This window comes from Sinocyclocheilus anshuiensis, unplaced genomic scaffold (assembly GCF_001515605.1).
Source record: "Sinocyclocheilus anshuiensis isolate Anshui unplaced genomic scaffold, SAMN03320099.WGS_v1.1 scaffold1286, whole genome shotgun sequence".
NCBI classification, from domain to species: Eukaryota; Metazoa; Chordata; class Actinopteri; order Cypriniformes; family Cyprinidae; genus Sinocyclocheilus; species Sinocyclocheilus anshuiensis.
Window position 1 is genome coordinate 16,145 of NW_015554223.1, and position 23,033 is coordinate 39,177.

Sequence of the window (23,033 nt, forward strand, 5' to 3'; positions counted from 1 at the left end):
TTCTCGCTGTAGTATTGTTGTTTTGCTGCTGCCGCCATGTTGTGAAGGCGCTGTGTGTTTCGTTGTGAAATGCCTCGTTTATAATGGGTTTTAATGTTTTTGTCTTGTAGTTCCGGCCGGACAGGGCATCACAATATGGTAGGGCATCACAACATTTCCGTCACACGCTTGAGGTATTCGGCCAATCACAACGCACTGGATAGCTGGCCTATCAGAGCACACCTCGCTTTTCAGACCGATGAGCTTTGTAAAAATCGACGCGTTTCAGAAAGGCGGAGCATAGAGGAGAAACAATAATGTACAGTATATGGAAAATCATGTGTTTTTTGAACCTTAAACCGCATAAACACATTTCATTACACCAAAAACACAAAATAATGTTCTTTTTAGCAACATCATATGACACTTTAGGCTTTAACTATAGCCTACTTTATGTTCTAAATATAAAAGGACTAATAGAAACAGACATCACTGTGTGAGAAATTGGACTTGTGGCGTGAGTGCGTGAGAACAGTGTCAGTTGTGCGAGTCTCACGCTGAATGTGTGGGAGTTGGCAGCAATTTGCCGATTTAGTTGAAAAAATACTGACCTCGATTAATTTTTTAATTCATATGTATATTACGTTATTGTTACCCTATTGTGAATCTAGCCCTCATTTCAAGGATTTCCCTCTTTAGAAGTGCATGTGAGAGGCGTTTTTCTGCCCTACTCTGGTTGTTACACTCCATACAACCTTTTTTTTTTTTTTTTTTTTTTTGCTGTCTTCCGCTCTCATACCTCATTTCAGATTCTTGTGCAGGTTCTTTTCGTAGCGGCTGGTTTCTCGCACACGGTTTTTGCCAGTTGGACTAAAGGTACAGAACTTCTCTGAAACTTTGTCAACAGAACATAAAACAGTATCCCAGTGTGAGTAAGAAAAGCAGAGCGGTCAACTATGAAATATAATACTTAGCTTGTGTGTAATGGTTTCTTATATAAAACAGGGAAAACCAAGATGAAAAGAGAAGCATCAGAATTTTGGATTGATAAATCATTCTTCGATCTCTGGACGAGATACGTACAGATACCGTTTTTAACAACAAAAGATTTTCTTTAACACTCGATCTGGAGCCATGATGCTCATTTATAATGTTTTATATTTTCGTTGAGTTAACTTCAATGATTTTTAAATACATAATCATATAAATGTCTATGGACTTACTTGCACAAATAACAAAAAAAAATTTTCAAATTTAAAACTGCCAATTTTAAAAATTCAAACGTAAACGAAAAATACGCGTGTTTATGAAAATTTGTCAGCTTGTAATAATAACCTGTAATGACAATAATCTATATTAATAATAGCAGATTCAAATAGAAATGCTCACTTGCACTACAAACATTCTAAGGGAAACCTGTGTAAATTAATGTACATTTGAGGCTACATTATAGCTTTGATAAAAATAAAAAATAAAATAAAATAATACAGTTAGCATCTTATCCATTGTTTGTTTCTTCTATGTCTACCAATGCTTGTTTTTTAAATAGGCCTATGTGTAAAATTTGGAGGCATTACATATTTGTTGGTAATAGCTTGTTACGCTTAAACGTAATGTAAGTGTTTTAGGCATTTATCTCGGATTACTCAAATTGAATGTTAATTGTTGAAATTACGAATATAATTTTCTAGTCCAAACATTTACTGTGGAAAAAAATAAGAACGAAAGAGAATGAAACAAACTTACTGAAGGGAGTAGGTTTGTGGCTTGCATGTTTTTTTCCTGAAAGCATGAGCCTCCCTTCAAAAGCATGAGCCTCTTTTTATGAATAAAAATGTATTAATCTCTGATGTATAAAACTCTGGGCTTTTGATTTAAAAAGAAGCTCATTTTCTTTTTCATTGACCATATTTTTCAGAAAAAATAATAGAATGGCAACTTGCAAGATCCTCTTTTTTATCCTTATGGTGAGCATAAATAAATTCATAAAGTGCATTGCGTCATTCTAAGATGTACAATACATTTTATTTTAAACAGTCTATAATTACTCTGCCTGTACAGCATTCTCTGTCTTGTTGTTTACCCTCCTTGCTCTCTATCCTTCCCTCCATCAGCACTGTGTATCGTGTGGGAAATGTGATTTGTTTTATAAGCAAGTCGGTGATGAGGTATCCATGAATTGTGGATTAAATACAAACAGTGATATAGAATGGAAATTTAACGACATTCTCATCTTTAACATCAAAATCAAAAGTGGAACTAAACTGAAGGGTATCAGTTTTTTCTCCTTTCGATGCAAAAATGATTTGAATATGAATTTTTGTGAGTAGTCACACTGTGATTGATTTTATTTTTAAAGGTTCTTCCCATATTGCATCAAAAGCAAGTACAGACGGAGAAACTTTTAAGGTTCCCAGACTGGAGACAAGAGACTCTGGAAACTATTTCTGCAGGCAGTCAGGGTCAGTGAAACAACACACTGTTTATGTTGTGTCAGGTGAGAGACGACAGCAGTGGTTGTCATTTTTATGTTTGTATTTATTTATTTTTAGAATTATAGTATTTTTCATATTTACTCCCTTTTCTCTCTCAGTCTTTGCTAAACCAGGCTCAGTGCTGGTGCAGTCTAGTGATGCAGAGCTGCACTGTGACATTACAAAAAACCCAAACAAGGAAGTACAGTGGCTGAGACCCCCTAATGGTCAAATATATCATGAAAAAAATCAAGCAATTCACCTGAAGTCTGTGACTTCAAAAGATGCAGGCCAGTGGACGTGTCAAGTCAAGGATGACTTGAAGCTCAGTGTAACATTGACTGTTGTTGGTTGGTGTCACTCAGTATTTGTTATTCAGTATGAATGTTTATTTATTACTATAATACTTCACATTGCATGCTGTCAGTGACATTTGTCTGGGTCTCCAGCAGGTCTCCAGACCACAGCTGTTAATGTTTCTGAAGGGGACGACACAGAGCTGCCCTGTTCTCTTCCTCAGAGTGTATCTCAGCGTCTTGTGGGTGGGAAATGGAAGGCTGACCACCTTCCCAAAGTCTCTTTCCCAACCCTGAAGAACACCGAAAACAAAGGCTTACACTGGAATGGGAAGGATTCAGAAAAAGTCAACTTTACTACTAAGCAACTCAGCACCAACTTTGATGTCACGTTGAAAAATGTGAATACCTTAAACTGTGTTAAGAACATTTTAATAACCTAAAGAACCCTTTTCCTGTATAAAGAACTATTTGTGGAATTGAAAAGGTTCCATGGATGTGAAAGTTTCTTCATGGAATCATCCAGGCCAGTAAAGAACCATTTTTTAATATGTTGACAGTAATGTCCCCTCATGTTCTCTCAGGTGCAGCATAGCGATGCAGGGAGGTTTGTGTGTACAGTGGGGTTTGAGGGTGGAGCGAGTCTAAGTGTCGAGACGACTTTGAGGGTTGTGGCCAAACCTTCAGGTACAACAAAACTACACCTCACAACTTTACAAAATCTGTCTTGTAGGGATGCACGATAAATATCAGAACCTTATCAATTATTGGTAGATGTTAGAGATTAGTCAGTAACATATTGATATTGGACACTGAATTGTGTATGCTCATATACGCTATATTTACATTTAGATTATGTTAGCTGTCTTCTAACTCTCACTTAAAGTTAATATTTATAATAAATAATAATTGAATAAATATATAAATATAATTTCCAATAAATAAATATAACTTCTTATATTTCTTGAGTTATTTTTAATTTAATTTGACAAAATATGCCGTTTTAATATCAGCCATTTTTTGGTTATCGGCCATAACATGAAAATAAGTATTGGTATCTGTCAGAATTTTAATATCACTGCATCCCTATAGAAGCATGAATCTCATTCCAAAATAGAAATTAGGCTCTTTTATGTGCACTAAGCAAAATTCCACATAAAAGGTTCAGTCTCTTTTTGTAATGATAACTGAACAGGTGGACAGGTGTTCACTAAAGGGAAAGGGAAAACACCTGCATTTAAGGAAATCTTGACCAAGGACGTGTATGGGCTAAAGCTGTGGATCTGGATTGCTGTAGGAGCCAGTTCTGTGGTTCTTATCGGACTTATCATCGTGACTGTTCTTGTCCGACAAAGGAACAAATGGATGAAGGTGAGAGAAAGAAAGGAAGAAAGCAAGCAAGAAAGGAAATGCCTCATTTAATGTTTTGTTTTTTTTTACACCTAGAAGAGGGTAAGGAAGCTGAGATCCACGCGGCAGCCTCTTACAGCCAAAGACTACTGCCAATGCAACAGGTACTTCCTGTACTTCCATTACGCTGTGTAATACAATGATAATAGTATTACTAACAGTAAGGCTTACTGTACGGTTTGTACAGCCTTTATATTGCCTTGAAGGGATAGTTCAAGCAAAAATGAAAATTTTAACCCAAAAGAAGATGTCTAATGTTGTAATTGCATTATATATTCTGTTAAAATGAATTTGACCTTATTTTTAATTTTTCAGTATTGGTTGGTATTGGATATTTAATTGTTTGTGCTCGTTCCCCTATTTTTACATTTAGATTGCCTTTGCTTTTATTTATTTGCCTTAGAATGATGCCTACATTCATTTCGAGAGATTTTAGTCTTATTTTAAAAATTATTTTCACAAAATAGTGTAGAGTTTTAAGATCCGCCATTTATCAGTATTGGACTGAATATACGCGGATCCCTATTGTTTACACCATATTGTATAATTACTGGTAATGTCAAAATGGATAAATGTAGGGATGTTATATTTACACAGTCCATATTTCCTATGTATTCTGGGGCACAACAATGGTTTATTTCCTAATTTGTAGTTAACAGTTCATATAAGCTTAAAGCATAATTGCCCTATAGTAACTGCTACAGAAATCTTACTGCATGTGTTTTTTTGTTTTTTTTAGAGCTAAGAATGAAGTGGAGTTGGGACAGGGAGTGAGGCCACTTCCAGTGCCCAGACAAGAGCGCAACCCACGTACACGTACAGCAGGCCCAAACTACACCAACTGAGAGAAGCAGAGCGCAAGACCCCTAAAAAACACACCACGCTGGGCCTGTGCTTTTAAATGTGCTTCTTGCTTAATGATGCCAAATAAGACATGCACTTTTCAAAATTTGCTGTGGAACCGGGCTATAAATATGTGGTGTTTGCTGTACATTTAAAACAAATTCTGTTGCAGAATATATAATATCAATATTTTCACAACTGTACTTTTTGAATGACAAGAATGTTGAATGTTTTTAAATAAAGTTTTAATATTCTTTTAACATGCTTCTGCATGTGTGGGCTGCTCTATGTGTGTGTATTTCCCCACATTTTAATGAGCAGAAACCGGTGCAGCTGGAATTGTTTTAGTTCACAGGTGTCCATACGTGTTCACAGACATGTTTATTTTTTTATGTGCAGAAATTTGAAAGAATACTATCTTATGTAGAACTTTAATCTGATTTTGACTTCAAAAGTGTGTCTGTGTATTTTGAAATACAGTATATAAAAAAAAAGGTACAATTCTGTCACTGCGGTGGTACCGGTACAAAAGCTGAAAGGTACATCTTTGTACATTATTTACCTCTAAATAGTACATATACTACCTTAAATGTAAATATTAGTACTTTAAAAGTACATATTAATATCTTTTGAAAGGGTACTGTTTTGTACCTTTTTTGGGTGTAGGATAACATAAAAACGCACTATTTAGAAAAACAAAGAGAAAGGAGCTTTAAGAAAGGCTATCTGATGCAGACGGAAGGCCGTTGGTGAGATAAATGATGTGTGACACTGAAATCGTGCTGAAGAGTAATACTGAAGTAAAACCAAAGGCATGTTACCACAGACACATGAGCGTAGAGCTGCGCATATCACGCTGCAGTTTCCTGTCCTGTGTGTATGACAAGAGTGTGTTTGGAAGAAAATGTCAGTGTAGCTCTGAGACCCTGAACAGAACACACACGCATCTCATCACAACTGTAAGTATTGTTCTGTTACTATGACAAACACAAACCATGCTGCTTTTGGTTATTGGCCAGTCTGCATGTCTGCCATGTGTTTTATAATATAAAAAGCCAAAAGTATTTTGTCTTCAGCTAAATGTCTGACACAAATGATGAGCTATAAAATATTCCAGATAAAATGACAGTGGTGGAGATGTGTTTGTTAGTTAATGATATTCACAAGCAACTTGTTTTGATCATTACAATCATATGGTCCTATATACTGTTTTAATTGTAGCATGAAGTTTTGCTCAAACGTTTCGGATGCCGATCTTACGTTTCTGGTGTGCTGTTTGTAGTAATCATGGTATTAAATGATCAAATGTTCAATAATCATAGCATGAATAACCATTCAAAGAGACATTTTCAGGAGTACTGTTATTTACATACAAATATTTGAGGTTGTTTTTCAGATATTTTATTGCAAAATTATATGCTTTGAGTAATGTTTTTGTGTTTGGTAATGAGTGTTTGTAGATTATATCTTATTACTCTTATTGCTGTAGCCATGAAACATTTGAAAGTGTTAGCCTTCATAATGCAGAATAGAATATTAACAAATATCAGGTGTTTTATTATTGTGTTTAAGTCTATCTGTTCTGTAGGCCAAGGCCTCAGTATGAACCGTTAATTGAATTTTCAAAATTATTTGTTGTTGACAAGGTAGACTCTTGTAAACAGGATGAGGATTAAGTCAAAAATATTGTTAAGTATTGTTCAATTTTAGTGTTTTGTAGTTTTGTGTGATAAGCTGAATGTTTTGGAAGTTTCAACAGTTTTGTGATACGTTAAATGTTCACACGGTTACACTGAATCAGTCAAATTGGATACTTTTTCTATTTGCATTTTTGTATTCATGGCATTTAATTTAATTCATATTAGGTCACTGAGATATAGATATAAAAGTAAAAAATGTGTACATTTAAGTAACGTAAACAAGTAGCAAATTTTCTAAACATACATAAAACATAATTCACAAAGTTAGACAATTTTTACATTTATACTGAAAAAGTATTTTCATGTTTAAGTCGCTAGTATATATTGCATATGAATATATTGGTTCAAAAATTTGCAGGTACGGAATGTCGATCTTTCCTTATTATTAGTTTGATAGACTTTACAAAAACTGAGGACAGCTTTTTCACTTAACAGCGATGAATTTATTGTAACAGACAACATCCTCATCCTCCACCAATTTTACTAATGAAAATCAATCCACATTAATTGCAGTTTATCCATTTTTTTTTCTATCCAGTGCCCTCAAAAGTCAGACTTAAAAACTCATGTCATTGCATTAGATATAATATCAAATACGATATTAAAAATATCAAAGCAAGTGCGAATAAAATACTGCTAGAACTTTGCTCTTTAACTATCTCTTCTGATTTATGTATGACATAATGTTAGTAACGGCAAGGTCATAGGTTTGATTCCTAGGAGAACCTGATCAAATGCAACCGAATGCTATACAAGTTGATTAGGATGTCAGTCTGTCAAATGCATACACTAAAAACTGGCTTTGAGATGTTGTTTAGTGGCTGTATGAATTTCATTTTAAGGTTACACAGGTGTCTTAACAGATGAAACCACAGGTGTAGCTCATCACATTAACTCGTCTGACAACCCAAAAATATCTAAATACTTCTAGTCTTCATTTGAACAGTAAATCTATTGTATTATTATTTAATATAACTCATCAAATAGTTTGCTTGAAAATTGTCCTATTGAAAAAACAACAACAATGCCAATTAAATGTGATATTTTGTTATCTAATGCAATAATTTTCGTATGTTTATGTGTAGCTTAGGTGTCCAAATACATTCTGAGGCTGCTTTATGAAAAATAAAAACGGATGCCCGATTTAAAAAAAACAACTGTGCGTCTTCGTCAGACATTACCGTCTTCTGCTGAAGATCTGGTTTTGTTCTCATTTCATAACAAATAAAACATGGAAGAGATGTAGGTCTGCTATCCCTCACAACCACATTAACTCAGGAGTTAATTCAGAGTAACCACATTTTTTTTTCTGGAGTTCATCTTTGTATCACATTGCATCCCTCATGTGAATAAAACTTGCGAAAATATGCAAGCATGTCGAAGATGTCACATAGGCATTCTATTTGTCAGGATATACTATTGTACTCGCAAATGTCTGGGTATGGTTATCTTCTATGCTTTCTATGACATGCTAATTTTATTCTGAAAATATCATTATCATTCCAGCATGACTAACTTTACAGAAGTCTACTGACCTTAAGAAACAAAACAACTGTGTTTTGAACATGTAGTGGAGACAACTAAACTCTAGAAGCTTTATTAAATTTTTGTCTAGTTCTGTCATGGCATGAAAAAATCAATTTACATGCAAATCTTCAAAAACATCTTCCCAAAATTCAACCCATCAAGAGCACTTTTGACCTCAGTTAATGCTGCACAGTGAAATCATTGACATATATTTTTAATAATCACCACTTTATTTTAAGGTGACATTGTTACAATGTAATTACACAAGCAAGTATTGAATAATACTAATTAACTATACTTACTATATAGGGTTAGGGTTGGGGTTTGGTTTAGGGTTAGTTGCGTGTAATTATGCATCATTTACTTTTATTACTATACATGTAACAAGGTTAATAACATTACCTTAAAATAAAAAGTGTTACCTCATCTTATGTTTTTAGTTACTGTAGATACATTAATGATGACAGTGTAAAACAACAGATTAAAAGAGTGGATTTGGTCTCCGGCCGTTTGCTGTCTAATGCAGCGGCCTGTAGTTGCGGAACGGCTCTTGTTCAGTGATAGAAACATTTGTAGCACAGACACAAAATGCTTCTAGATACAAACTGAGATAATGAAAAAAATTCTGGATCAAAATGATTAAATGAGCACAATCATTAAAATGTAATATCAGCTGTTTGCACACAACTTGCGTATATCAAATGCCTTACAATGGGTAATATAATGTATTATGCACGAGACATACACAGATTCAGTTTCTCAGGCAAGGATTTGTTTGGCCGTTGTCGAGACCTTTTGTTATCATGCTTTTCTGCCTATCTGGCCAATAACATAATATTGTGCTCAATATAATACATTACGTTTAAGATTATCCATATAGCACAGAAACAGAAAGTACAGTATGTTGTTTATCAGTTTAAAAAAACTTTTAATGCAATAAGCCATTAGCCAAATACATACATATATATATATATACATACACAAAGTTAAATTTTGTGCATGCATGCATTTACCTCATGCGTTTGAATGACGTACATATGCAATATGACATACACGTATAATAATCTTTAATATAGAGGCACTACTGCATTAACGTTCCAGTCATTAGATGTTTATACTGAAAATTGAAGGAATCAATGTGAATCAGTTGGACAAACTATGTGGAACAAGCTGTTAACTCCACAAGAGTGTAACATGTTTAGAGTATTTATTTCATTAAAATTTACAGAACTTTGAATTAATACCTTCTCATTACGTTGTTTCAGTAGCTGAAAATTGAGTTATTTTGTGTTATCAATATAATGAATGTCATGATTGATTGACAATATTTTATGTACTCTTAAATAAAGTCACGGAACAACAACATGATCTCTTGGTCTTCTGAGAATTCATTCTGGCAAAAAACATCCTCCCCGACTGTAAATAATGAAAAATAAGCCAGTAATAGTCTTGAACTCATTAAGTCAAGAGAATAAGATATAAACAGCAAACCAAGTGAGAAAATTAAGAGCAAAATGTAGTGCATTGTCAAGCACAGAACACGTGTTTCACAGATTCTGCATCGCTGAATGTGGAATTATAATAAATGTGTTTTAATAGTCAAGAAAACAGGTGGTTTTCGGGTGGTTCAGTGTTACATCACAATGGGTCAAAAATTAAAAAAGGGAACCCCTTTATTTTTATTGCTGCAGTACTTGACAATGATTGTGAAATGGTGACTTTAACAAGTCTGAAAAAAGAGTGCATCTGTGATTGATTTTGGTGTTTGTGTGCTGCTGTTATGAAGGAGGGAGTGATTTTCATAATGAGAGCAGGATTCCCTCTTTCACAAAGTGTGTCATACAGACATTTTTCTCTATTTCTCATCCTCTCACTTCAGCTTTGTCCCACACACATACCACACATTTGGCGAGAGGGTTTTCCTACCTGACCCTTAGTTTTATTATGGAACAGAAAAGGCCATTCATTAGAAAGAAATCAGCAAATTTGGCTTTATGCATGACTGCTGTTAATGGATGAGGCATTCAACAAGTCCTAGTTAGTACGTTTTCGAAAATTATATATTCTTTTGAAAGTTATATTAAGTAATATTTTTAAACTCCTCTCAGTTTGTCACACTCAGGATGTCTAGTGATTTGTTCAACTCAAAATATAAACAACCATCATCATGTCCAAATGTGAATTGTAAAAAAACAAAACAAAAAATTCATTCAGAGGAACAAACTCCACGTGAAAATGAGATCACATAAATATAGGAAATTACACTTCACTGCAGATGACAGATTCCTGAAAATGAGTATGACCCTTTTTATAAGCATTTCTGTGAAAATACATCAATAAATAAGGGCAGATTTCAGCAGAAAAAACACAGCATGCAAGAAATACAATGACGTGAACATAATTACGCAATGGAACAGAATCACCATCTGTACCATGAAGTTTCGAAATTTGCCGTCTAAAATATGATCTAATCTTCTGTACATTAAGCTAAAAATACACATTTTCGTAAGCATCAGACTAAATGTCAGTAATCTTTCTTTCTCTTAACATCTCTTTCCACTGACATTTAGCCGTGCTTGCATTTCAAACCTACAGGACTTCATTAAATGGAGGAGGTTTGTAACTGAAAACTCAAGAATGAAAGAGACAAATGCAATTTGTCTTTCTATGTAATTTCCACTCACTTTTCCAAAACACTTCGTTCACCATGTGAAACTCTTACTCTAGAAAACCAAAAGCAATGGCGTCCATCTTAGCCCTCTTCAGCGTTCTGCACACCTCAGACTTCTTCAACATTTCCTACGGCCCACAGTCTAAGCAGATGTGCGTGTGTGAATCATTGAAAGTTTCTGAGGATTCAGATCTGTTAGAGGGATCCCCTCTGGGTCACATAACCATAGCGAACCTCTCACAATATATGCGTACAGTTCTCGCAGTTTTAGCAGACCAGATGAAGACTGTAGATAAAATGAGAGCAAAGAAGAAAACTGCAGATTATTCTCCCCAAAAATACCTTGACACAAGTTATGTGTGGGAGACGAAAACAATATCAGTCCTCGGTTCTTCAGACGAGTACACACAGAAATGACTTGCTGAAGGGGAAACACGTAATGAAAACCTGTATGGGACATATTGAAATAAATCGCCCACTTTTCCTGCTTGCTTTCTTTCTCTCTTTCAGTAATGATTATGTTGGTGTCTCAACACCTTTTCAGTCTGTGTGAGTAATGAGGGATCCCTCTAAAATGGGTCTTTCCTTTCAGCTCTGAGAGAAAAAGGATAAATACTTAGATAGATAGACAAATAGATGTTAATGGTGATATAAAGAACTGTGTGAAGCTAAAGGTATTTTTTGAAGAAGACGAACAGAGCACGGCAGGAAGAGAGAGACTGACAGAGGGGTGAAACCTCAGACACAGATGTGAGGCAGGCAACGTGTTTGTTTCAACCTTCATGTGGTTCCCCTTAGCAAACCACTCCTGTCCTACAGCGCTGAAATATGCTCTAGAGTACCTGTCGCTCTCGCGCTTTTCTTTAATGTAGTTATTCTTCTACAGCAGGATGCTTTATTCAACCTTAAACCTGTTACAGTTTTACTTACTGATGGCATTGGAGAATCCACAAAGAACTTTTTTGGGGTCTTAACAAAACCAGGCAAAATCAGTGAGCTGGTGCTTAGACCTGAAGAACTCATAATGTGAGATGATGAGTTTCTGCATTTCCAAAGAATTTAGCCCCCCCACAAAATAAATAAATAAAATGGTTGGTTCTTGTTAAGAATGGCGTTCTTTGCCGAACACAATATGCTGCAAGAATGACTGAAGTATCTTCATTTTTAAGAGTGCAGCTTGTTTAGGTAAGTGTGTATTAAGACTTGTGCATTGCTTATGGGCTCCTAAATCCTCTGTAACGCAAATTTAACACAACAACCAGAATAAGACTTATAAGTCAATAAATGTACACTTAAGAGGCATTTGATTTGTTGAGTGGCAAATAATAAATGTAAACAGTGAGCAGCACTAAAGAGAAGTATTGTGCAGAAAGATGCTGACTTGACTCGAAACTAAAACAGAACAACCATAAGAATTTTTCTTCAATGCCTTCAGAAAAACAAAACAAAAAAACATAGTTCTCTTTTACTAAAAACCACTTGGTTGACCATTGTATTCCATAAGCTTTCATTTCAGTATTTGTTTCATTTGTTTTTCTCTATGGAACCGCATTGGTTCAAATCAGTTCATCTTATAGCAGAAGTGATACATTACAGAGAAACTTTCTTTCAGGTTTTAAAAAAACAGGCAAGTTAACCTATTTGATTTGTCAATTTTTAGAGGAAGTTGAGTTGTGATAATTTACTGCATTTTAATAATATCAGAAACAGCAATCTTCAGTTTGCAGTTTACATAAGTATGCATTAAATGATAATAATTGCGTTCAAAGGATTTACACTCAACAAGATCACGAGTCGCATTTGCACTTTCATATCTTTTTCAAATACTGTTCCTCTTTTCTGTTTTTCAGGCATTTTTTAAATGCTCGGAAAAATAACAGATTGAGAAAATCTTTCTTGCAATTTACAGTACTGGACATCTTTGAATTTTATTGAAATTCTCTGTCAAATCAAATTTATCTATGGACGTACAGTTATCCACAGATTATATGCTGATTTAGCACACTGAGGTCGTTTGTAAAGGTTACAAAGATTCACGTTCTTATACAAATTGCAGTGAATTATCTGTTCATAGTGCAGGCGTTATATATGTTGTAACATTCCAGCCATATTTGCTCAAGACATATACGCACTCGGGGATTCAGATGAAGGTTGATATTAGAATGAAGCATCTCTTTGGATCTCTTTAAACAAATAATAGATTTAAAAAATGCATAATTGTAAGGACAATAGAACAACTCCAAAAAAAAAAAAAAAAAACAGGAAAAGAAATAAACTTTTCTGTTTTTCAGGCATTTTTTAAATGCTCGGAAAAATAACAGATTGAGAAAATCTTTCTTGCAATTTACAGTACTGGACATCTTTGAATTTTATTGAAATTCTCTGTCAAATCAAATTTATCTATGGACGTACAGTTATCCACAGATTATATGCTGATTTAGCACACTGAGGTCGTTTGTAAAGGTTACAAAGATTCACGTTCTTATACAAATTGCAGTGAATTATCTGTTCATAGTGCAGGCGTTATATATGTTGTAACATTCCAGCCATATTTGCTCAAGACATATACGCACTCGGGGATTCAGATGAAGGTTGATATTAGAATGAAGCATCTCTTTGGATCTCTTTAAACAAATAATAGATTTAAAAAATGCATAATTGTAAGGACAATAGAACAACTCCAAAAAAAAAAAAAAAAAAACAGGAATAGAAATAAATGTTTTAGAGTTTATTCTGTTAGATTCGGAGGGTCAGCACTGATTAAGAAGTTTATTCTTAATAAAAAGTGTTTTTAAATGGAGTAGATTAGGTTATTATTAAAAATTATCAATGGTTACTAATAGGACATTCATATTTTAAAAAAGTATATAGACAAGCTAAAGTCAGATATACAATAATGTGGCAAACAAACAATGAAAAAACTGAAAAAAGAAAAAAAAAACCCGGACAAGCTAAACAAAAAATTACACAAAAACTAGCAGTTCAAAATAAAGTAAAATAAACAATGTTTCAGAGAACACGTTGTTCTTTACATGATAATCAAATACATCCGTTACGTACTACAGCCCAGAAAAACCTACTCAGAAAAAAACTTTTTTTGAGCGTAACACAGCGGTCTAATTTTTAACATTTATTATAGGAAAACATTCCAGTTTTATTCATGAATTTTATTTAATGATTGTCATTGAAACTTTTCCCACATGGATCTCACTGTAAAATTCTCTGTTATTATAAATTTATTATGAATTTTTATATTGGTCTAACAATAATGTTTTGGAGGGAGAAATAATGTGGTTAGAAAAAATAATTATAATAAACATTTACAAGTGACAACTCGTTTGACAGCTCAAGATATTCAGTGGAAATATGTATAGCCAATTTTTTTTTTTTTTTTTAGAAATCTACTTAATTCAACAGCCTCATGTCAATAACCGGACGTCTTCTTTTACCTCTCAGGCCAATCAGACAGAGGGGAGGCGTCAACAGAATTTAAATAGAAATATTCTGGCCTGTAAGCGAACACATCCGCTGCACAACTTTGAAGAGGAACGATAAAGAATTTTGCTCATAAGGTAAGTATATTTATCTACACATGGCAACTTTAATTACTTTTTATTATGGATGATTTCATTTAATCTGTTTTTATGTCTTCACAAGATCAGAATAGGGATATTGTAGCATACAGAATATATTGTACATTGCTGAAAACTTGTTTCATGTTAAAGTTTCAAACAGAAACTTGAAAACCTTCCAATACACAATATATAACATTAGACATCAAATGTACGGGATGTAAAACAGAAGTATATTCAGTGCATGCGATGCTGAGAGTAGCTGTGAAAATGATCAGAAGGACTGTCTTCAGCTCTGTTATAACATGAACAATTAATCACATACGGGACATTAGAACATGAATGTTTCTATTTCCACTGTGTTTAGGTTTAACTAAACTTTAAAATAGCTTGGAATTTCATCAGAATAATTTCTCTTAATCTCTAAGATTCATAAAAAAACCAAAAAAAAAAACAGACATGAATGAAAATGAACATGCTTATATCAAGTCCATTAGTTTGTTTTTTCTAAAAGTTTTGCAGGCATTTAGAAATTGAAGTTCTTGGTTTTACTAATGTTCCCCTCCCTTCTCCTCCATGTCTGTGCGTCTGTTTGCTGTTTAACCTCCATCCTGACCACAGCCCTGATCATCTGTCTTTCTGGGTTACTTGTTCAGGTGCAGTCTCTGGCTGTCTTTATCTCTACATCTATCGTTGCGTTTCTTCATGTGCATCTCCTTCCTCTGTTTCTGTTTCTCATTCTTCACAAACTTTTCTCTCATTTCTAACACATTTTTGTGCTCCACTGGAGACTTAAAACTTACAATTTAGACATTTTTGTAATAGATGGCAACAAAATCAAGGCAATTCTGAATTAATTCTGAATCAGAGCAATAAAAATATTTAGATCTTACATACAAATGGCTGAAATTATTATAATTGTATGTCTCAACTAATGGTTTTACATTTATTTTTATTGATTTAGCGGCTTACATTCACGGGATGCAACCACTGGTCACTGGGTGATACTGATTCTATTTAGCCGTTGATAACGTGTCTGCAAATCTATTTTTGAAAATGGCACTTTTTCATACTGAAATTCACCACTTTAAATTCAGCCAAATCATAGACGCATAAATAGCCTGTACCACGAGGCCAATGTGAATATTTAGTACCACACTCTGCATGAAAATGTATATTCCCTATGGCTAATTACGCATTAGTGTGGATTTTATGTTGTTGGATTTTTAGAACTTTTAATAAAAATGTTACTAGCCTGAACAGAAAGTCACAAACTGTTCTACGAAGCATACTTTTGCGTACTATATTGCTGCAAATTATGCTGCAGAAGTTGTATTTACTAAACATACTTAGCCTACTATAAAAAAACACATTTGTCACAAGAAAGAGCTATGTTATTTATCAATAATATGCGTGCAGCACAGCATAGCTAGATCTTGTTTTATTTTATATAGAAATTCAATGATTCATTCTACAAATCTTGAGCCACTTTTTTTTTTTGGTGGTTCTCAGTGGTGAACAGGCAAAAGTAAAAAAAATAATACAACATAATTTTAAGACTAAAATCACTAAATATTAAAGTTGGAAATGGAACAATATATTTGCCTGTATATGATTATTTCTAAGTATTTTCTTAAATGTGCATTTAAGTTTGAGCATCATTTACATTTATTCATTTGTCAGACAATTTATCCTAAGTGACTTTCGTTGCATTTAAGTATATTTTTACATTTAATTAATTTCTTGGTAATCAAACCCAAGACCTTGGTGTTACTAGTTTAGGAATCAAAAGGGTTTACAGAGCGTAACAAATAAATTAAGTGTCTGCATTTTTCTAGTGTGAAGTGTCAATCTCTTCAAAAAGAGTAAAAAGAAAGATTTGTGTGAATCACATGCAGAAAAAGAGAAAAAAGGCAAGATCAGATATAATAGGCATAACACACACCACACTCCAAGCTCAGCGACACCACCAGCAGTGCCATGTGGCGTTCTTTTTTCTGTGTGTAAGCGCGGAGAGATCCGCCTTTCGTGGAACAAGGGAGGAAGAGAGGGGGTGATATGGAGGAGGAGGAGGTGAAGAGGTGAAAACGAGAGGGATAAGAATCTACTCCCTGTACAATCTCAGCCCACCACAGACACACCTCTAGCTGTCTTTCTCTCACCGTCTTTCTAGCTGTTGTTCTTTCATGTTTCTACACTGGCACTCGTCTACCTTTATGTCTGTAACCCGTAGCCCACCACAAAGTTTCCGTCTCCCCCTCACTATCCGGCACTCTTACGGTTTCTCTCAATCAAAAAAAATCTGAGCCCACCACAAGCCCCTTCCTTCCTCTGTATTTTTATGCTCTTGGTGACAAATTTTCTATGGCTATGTCTCACAGATCCCCTCCATCCTTTCTGGTTCTGCTCTGAGGACAGAATGATGTTGTGCTGGATACTAATATCACTGTTTGTTGGATTTCTTAAAGCGCAAGGTCAGTGGCAATCTTAATAGTTGTTATATGGTGAAAAGTGTAAAATGCAGCCTGAATAAGAATGATTTTCTGTCCAATATGTTCTTCTATCATTACAAAACCCAGAAGTAATTTACGCACAGGTAGGAGGGACTGTTACCCTACCTAGAGAGAACGTAGAAGCAGGAAATGCTTATGTGAACTGGTACCGCGGGAACGACAAATTCATAACTATCAGCAGGAATCCTCAAGGAGGAATCCAAAGGGGTGAGATGCATATTTTTGAGTTTTTGCATTTTCACTCTACAGTAATAATCAGGCTATCATGTTTAATATAACTGCACATGTATGTTGGTCTTTTGTAGGTAAAGAAACGAAGACAAACGCTGATCTGTTGCCAGATTTCTCTCTTAAAATCTCACCAGTACAGGAATCAGATTTTGAAATTTGGCGCTGTGAACAATATGTATTAACAAAAATGTCTGAAAAGACCTACAAACTGTACCATGGTAAGAGAGAGAGTGTGTACAGAGTGTGTGTGTGTGCAAGAAACTACAAGTAGAAAAATTATTAATTATAAATTAAATTATAAATTATTAATTAATTTTATAAATTAAAATTATTAAATTTATAAATTATAAATAATTTTTTAGTCACATCATTACTTAAAGGGACAGATCACCCAAAAATATGTCACCCTCATGTCGCTCTTTCTTCTGTGGAGCACAAAAGAATATATTTTGAAGAATGTTTTGAACTGTTTTTGTCCATACAGTGGAAGTCACTGGGGTCCAGAAGCAGCACTGGACCATATCGACTTTCATGGTATTGGCAAAAAAACAAAAAACAAAAACAAAATATATATATATATTTTTTTTTTTTTCAAAATATCTTTTGTGTTCAGCAGAAGAAAGTCAGACTAGTTTGAATAAATGGCAGATTTGTACTTTTAGGGTGAACTATCCTGTTAAGTGCTATCATTTAAAGGCACAATATGTACGTTTTCGCCGCTAGAGGGCGCCTATTCAAAACAAACAAAGAAACAAAGGCGTAGTTTGATGACGCCGTGACTGAGTGTGGAATCATGGGAGTTGTCGTCTTCATCCCCACAGCCGATGCAATCCGACAGGACTCGGGCAGAAATCATGTTCATGGATGAGCTAATGATTTATTAACGTAGTAGAATGGAGCAGGGTGAGGCTGAAAGCCGTCAAAGTGAAACGAGGCCGCTGAACAAGCGTGACACACGGCTCGAATGCAGCAGAGCTTTTATTATGCCACAGTCGACCGCTTCCGCTCCTTCCGGTCGTGCGTATGTGGGAAAAAAAAGCAGCGCTGTTTTATCATACTAGATACATTTGAAAGTTCTGTTATAATGCTACTCTGTGCGGTCGTCACCGGTCTAATATAACGCATAACATATTAAAGCGTCTTTGGTGTTTCCATGTTTTCTACAAAACAAAACCGGAAATCGAGGGTGTATGATGTCATTGGCAGGCGACACAATGACGGTAGCCGTGATTTCACCAAGTACAACATGTTCCTGGATCAACATCTTTTGTTGATCCTGGATCAACATAACGGTCCAAAAATATAGACTTAACCCAATCCCTACCCTTAAACCTAACCCTACCCATAATTTATTCCTAAAAACAGTGTGAAATGATAGCTGATTAACAAGGGTGTAGAAGCACCTAACCCTGCTCGTAAGCCTAAAACAGATATTTCCTAAAAAATTATCCCTCAATTCTGATTGGTTGATAGGAATGTTGTTCCAGGATCAACAAGGAACATGTTGTACTTGGTCAAATCACGTTCACCCACAATGACACTATGGACACGGCCCGTGTCACTAGTTAAAATTGCTTATTTCTCTGGATTTAAACATTCTTCGAAACATTTGGGATAATGCAAGTACACAAGTCAGCAAAATATATAACACTGTTCTAGTAGTTTTTGAATATTTTAATAAAAAAAAAGTACATATTGTGCCTTTAATTTCTACAAAATTAAGGTGAGAATTAAAATGAGTATTTCTATCAGTTCGTTTTTCAAATATGAGGAAATGACACTACACCTACTGTTGAGCTCGATTCAGGATGTGAACACAGAAGTAAACTTCCCCCCTTTGTCATTCGGCTGAACTGCAAAAACAAACAAACAAACAAAAAAAGCATGACAAATTAATCTATTAATTTAAACTACAATCATCTATCTCCATGTTACTCACATCAGGCAATGAATTAATCATGTGTAATATGTCCACTACAATTTTATTAACGTAAATTCTGCACTGCGTATTTGGCAGTATGAACAGAATTAAATCAATTAATCCAGTTACACACACACTCTTTGACATTATTGATAATTTGTTGTGTAGGCTATAACTTTCACATTATATGATAAGATTCCTGTAATGTTGTCGTATTCCACCTTTCAACATTTTTTTCCTCTTTTTCAGTCACTATACCCAAAGTGCCTGCTGTGATGGCTGGCGACTCTCTGTCTCTGGAATGTAAAATGGACTCTAGTCCAGTTAAACCCAAAGTAACATGGATTCCACCTGAAAACTCAGATTGTAATCTAAGGAATCGTTACGGCGAGAAAATTGAAGTCAAAGGTGTGTTTAGATGTCATAGTGGTGTTTGGACATGCAAGTTGGAGTATGGTATGAGGAAACATACCGAAGCAACAACAACTGTTTCTGTAATAGGTGAGATTATTGTGTTATTAAACTCCTTCACTCTCTCTTTCCCAATGTATCTATTCATTTACTTGAGTTTAATAAAGCAATAAAGAATATACTGTACCCTTATCAAAAAGTAGCATACTTCAAGTTTATTTTAGTAAGTATACTTAAGTAAAAGGTCTACAATACACAAAAAACATACACAGTCAGGATCTATAAGGGGAAGAACGAATGAATGAGAGAGCACTGATAAAACCTTTTTTAATCTCATTCTTTTTCCTTTTTTGTAAGGATAACCCCCGCCTAAATATAAGTATATAATATGCAAATATAATTGCTACAATTTATATAGACTACTTCATTAAATAATTCAAATTAATTTTGAAAGAAAGAAAGATTTTTTTCTTTCTTTTTTATTATTATTATTTTCGTTGTACAACAACAACTATGTTTCCTTTGTTTTTATCCCTTTTCCTCCAGACCTCTCCCCTTCTCCAGATACCATTTATACCTCGTCCTCTAAAGTCGACATTCCTTGTTCTTTGTCTTCTAACATTCCCTGGTCCATCTTGAAAGAAACTGGTCTCAGGGGTGGTAACTGGGGCTTCACTCCTCTCAGCGACCCGAAGTTAACACAATCGCTCCTCAGCCTTAGTTTTGATCCGGTGGTCAGATGGAACGACACACAGCGCTCAGACGGTACTGTCAAGGACAAGGGAAGAGAGCTGAAAGACCAGGATCTATCGATGAATCTGCCTGTATCAGAGAACATAAGGGGGGTTTACACATGTGATCTGATATTTAGCACCAAGACCCTCAGCAGAAAAGTCCAGGTGGAGGTTCTGAAGAGTAAGTGAAATGACAAGTCTTAGGGGTCTAGTAACTAATGAACTAACTACTAACTTGTTTACTTTCAGTCAGTAGTGTGACAGAACTATAATAATGTAGTTTTCACAATAATGAGCTACGTTTTCCAACAAGTACCCTACAAAATGAAACATTGCCGTTTGTTACTCGTGCTGTGCTTTGGCTTCCCAAACAAGCGATATTCACCAATCGGACTTTCTTTTCATTACAGTCATGAATATTTACTTATAGAAATAACCATGTGATGCAAACTGTATCATGCAAATTAACAGATAAAAACATATTCGAGTGGTTGACATTTTAGTTTTTTTTCTCTCTTTATAATCAAATATTTTATTGGATAGGACAATATTTTTAGATCCTACGGGCATTAAAATGTACTTGTAATCTGTTTAAAATTAACGCCGTTGTCATGAAAAAACGAATCCTTCTTTGAAATTTGGTCTCCATCAAGTGCACTAGAAAAACTAGTAAAAAAAAAAAAAAAAGTCCAGTAACAGGGTTGCAAAGATAAAATACCACTAGTATTAGTCTGGTCATGTAATCATATATAAAATAAAAAAAGAGATTTTATTAGTTATTTAATACAACTGTTGTCACCTCAGAGAATTATTAAATGTTATTCAAAGTAAAACTTTAAGTGTTCCTTTAAATTATGAGTAACTTGTAGCTTGAAGTTGATTCCCCAACAGTGGAATAAAGGATTATTGTGCATTAACTGTGGCTTGAAACAGAGAGTGTTTATGTTTTTGAGACTTTTCTTACTGCACTTACAATGCAAACATCTCTTGCCTTATTTAATCTAAACTCTCTAAATTTCTCCTTCTATTAGTTTCCTCTTCTGGAGGTTCTCGAGTATATGAAGGCCAAAGTGTGAATCTGACATGCACATTAGGACATCACAATACCTCCGGCCTCAAGGTGAACTGGAATTGCTCATCTTGCTCCAATTCCAGTCTCAATCTTAATTCATTTACTTTGTCCATACCTGAAGTGAAAGTGGAGCACAGTGGAAAATGGACGTGTGAACTCTGGAAAGAGGGGAAGAAGCTGACATATGCTGTGCTATCATTAAAGATTGGTAAGAGAAGTAAAAGACAGAGGGAGAGAGTGATACATGTGCAATAACAAGTGAGTAAAACTTCTGCTGTCAATAAAATGTTTCACAGAGAAAGCTCCAGTGGACATCTGGCTTTGTGTTGCCATCAGCAGTGGAGTCCTGGTCTTCATCTTGCTCCTTGTGGTCATCAGTATAAGCATTCGCAGACACAGACAGGTTAATGTTCACTATGATACTCAGTGCATTTTTATCCAGTTCAGCACACTAGGCCGTCATTTATAAAGTGTTTTAAAGGTGAAAATCAAATGCCTTATACATTTTCTTTCATTCTTCTTAACAGATGATGATGTACAGACGACACAAAACCAAATTCTGCTGCTGCAAAAAGTGAGTTTGCTGGTTGTTAGAGATGCTGCTTTCAAAATAACACATACAGTTGCCCTAAGATTTATTTAGACACTTAAGCCACACTCAAAATGTATGGATATCATTGACACTTGAACGGACATTTATTTTTTAAATATGGCACAAATACACTTGTTTCAGGAATAAAACATTTGACAAAAAGCAATTTTAAATGATAAATAGATATACTGTTCAATATTTGGACAATTTTCAGTTGCTGTATGACATGTTCATTGTGGTTACTCTGAGCTGAACAAGCTGTTTGAACTGACTTGAAATAAGTTGGTTTAAAAAAAAATTAAATATTTTGCAAATATCACATTTTGCTAACTAATGAAATGTAATCCCATTTACATACAATAGTGTCCAAATACATTTTGTGGTTACTGAATATATGAAGATAAATCATCCTAAAAATCATATATATTTTTTTTATCGGTCTCTGTCTCAGTCCCCAGCAGAATCAAAAGGGATTCTACAAGACGTGAGGATCTTCTGCTTTTCATTTTTATAATCATATTAATGTACAGTTGCCTAAACAAATCCTCCTGTGCCAGAACTGATGGTCTTCATTGTGCAGATGATGCTGGAATTTTTTTTATTATTTTGTCAAATACTCTCATAGACACTTTATATACTTGAACATGCTTGATTGCAAGCTATATTATATGCAACTCAAACAATATGCTGTATCTCTTTTGGTGTATATAACATGATATAATTTGTTTGGAAGATAAATGTGCAAAAAATGTGTTATTTCCTATAACATAGTACAATACAAAATAAAATGTTGCTATTACTCTGTTGCTATTGTAATCTAGGCACAGTGAAATTATTTGTACATTTTTTATTACAATTGCCCAAAGTGCCTCTTTATATTTTTCTATTTTCATCCACTCCTGCTTTACTTACCTCCTTATCTTTTGAATGCTCTTTTACATTTGTAAATTAACTTTTTTTGTATTTGAGAAAAAAAGCAACTAAAAATATTGATAAAGTAAAATCAAAAATACCGGATGAAACAAAACTGTATGATCATTCTCACTCCAAAATGTCATTTAAACCACTAATACAACGCTTGTTCTCA

General features: G+C 34.5%; 2 protein-coding genes across 3 annotated transcripts; both read left to right on the forward strand.

Moving 5' to 3' along the window:
* The first annotated feature begins 806 nt into the window (after window positions 1-806).
* LOC107671216 (tyrosine-protein kinase-like otk) lies at window positions 807-5,142 on the forward strand. 2 transcript variants are annotated; one of them, XM_016464119.1, is made up of 10 exons: window positions 807-855; window positions 1,898-1,946; window positions 2,094-2,250; window positions 2,339-2,476; window positions 2,573-2,803; window positions 2,903-3,150; window positions 3,334-3,436; window positions 3,945-4,120; window positions 4,196-4,263; window positions 4,899-5,142. In XM_016464119.1, the coding sequence occupies exons 2-10, from the start codon at window positions 1,911-1,913 to the stop codon at window positions 5,002-5,004; spliced, it is 1,263 nt and encodes a 420-aa protein (XP_016319605.1). In that variant the 5' UTR covers window positions 807-855; window positions 1,898-1,910; the 3' UTR covers window positions 5,005-5,142. The 2 variants fall into 2 exon arrangements, with proteins under 2 accessions (XP_016319605.1, XP_016319606.1); XM_016464120.1 differs by having other exon boundaries at window positions 2,906-3,150.
* A 785-nt stretch (window positions 5,143-5,927) lies between these two features.
* Window positions 5,928-23,033, forward strand: LOC107671215 (uncharacterized). Its single transcript, XM_016464117.1, has 11 exons — window positions 5,928-5,961; window positions 14,357-14,472; window positions 16,854-16,946; window positions 17,052-17,192; window positions 17,291-17,434; window positions 19,387-19,638; window positions 20,095-20,463; window positions 21,314-21,562; window positions 21,651-21,757; window positions 21,882-21,928; window positions 22,398-23,033. The coding sequence occupies exons 3-11, from the start codon at window positions 16,892-16,894 to the stop codon at window positions 22,432-22,434; spliced, it is 1,401 nt and encodes a 466-aa protein (XP_016319603.1). The 5' UTR covers window positions 5,928-5,961; window positions 14,357-14,472; window positions 16,854-16,891; the 3' UTR covers window positions 22,435-23,033.

Coding starts and splice junctions, on each gene's coding strand:
- LOC107671216 (XM_016464119.1), top strand. CDS start 1,911: ATGGCAACTTGCAAGATCCTCTTTTTTATCCTTATG. Junction 3,151..3,333: donor TTGATGTCACGTTGAAAAAT/GTGAATACCTTA, acceptor ATGTTCTCTCAG/GTGCAGCATAGCGATGCAGG. Junction 3,437..3,944: donor GGTTGTGGCCAAACCTTCAG/GTACAACAAAAC, acceptor ATAACTGAACAG/GTGGACAGGTGTTCACTAAA.
- LOC107671215 (XM_016464117.1), top strand. CDS start 16,892: ATGATGTTGTGCTGGATACTAATATCACTGTTTGTTGGATTTCTTAAA. Junction 21,758..21,881: donor GCATTCGCAGACACAGACAG/GTTAATGTTCAC, acceptor TCTTCTTAACAG/ATGATGATGTACAGACGACA. Junction 21,929..22,397: donor AAATTCTGCTGCTGCAAAAA/GTGAGTTTGCTG, acceptor TCTCTGTCTCAG/TCCCCAGCAGAATCAAAAGG.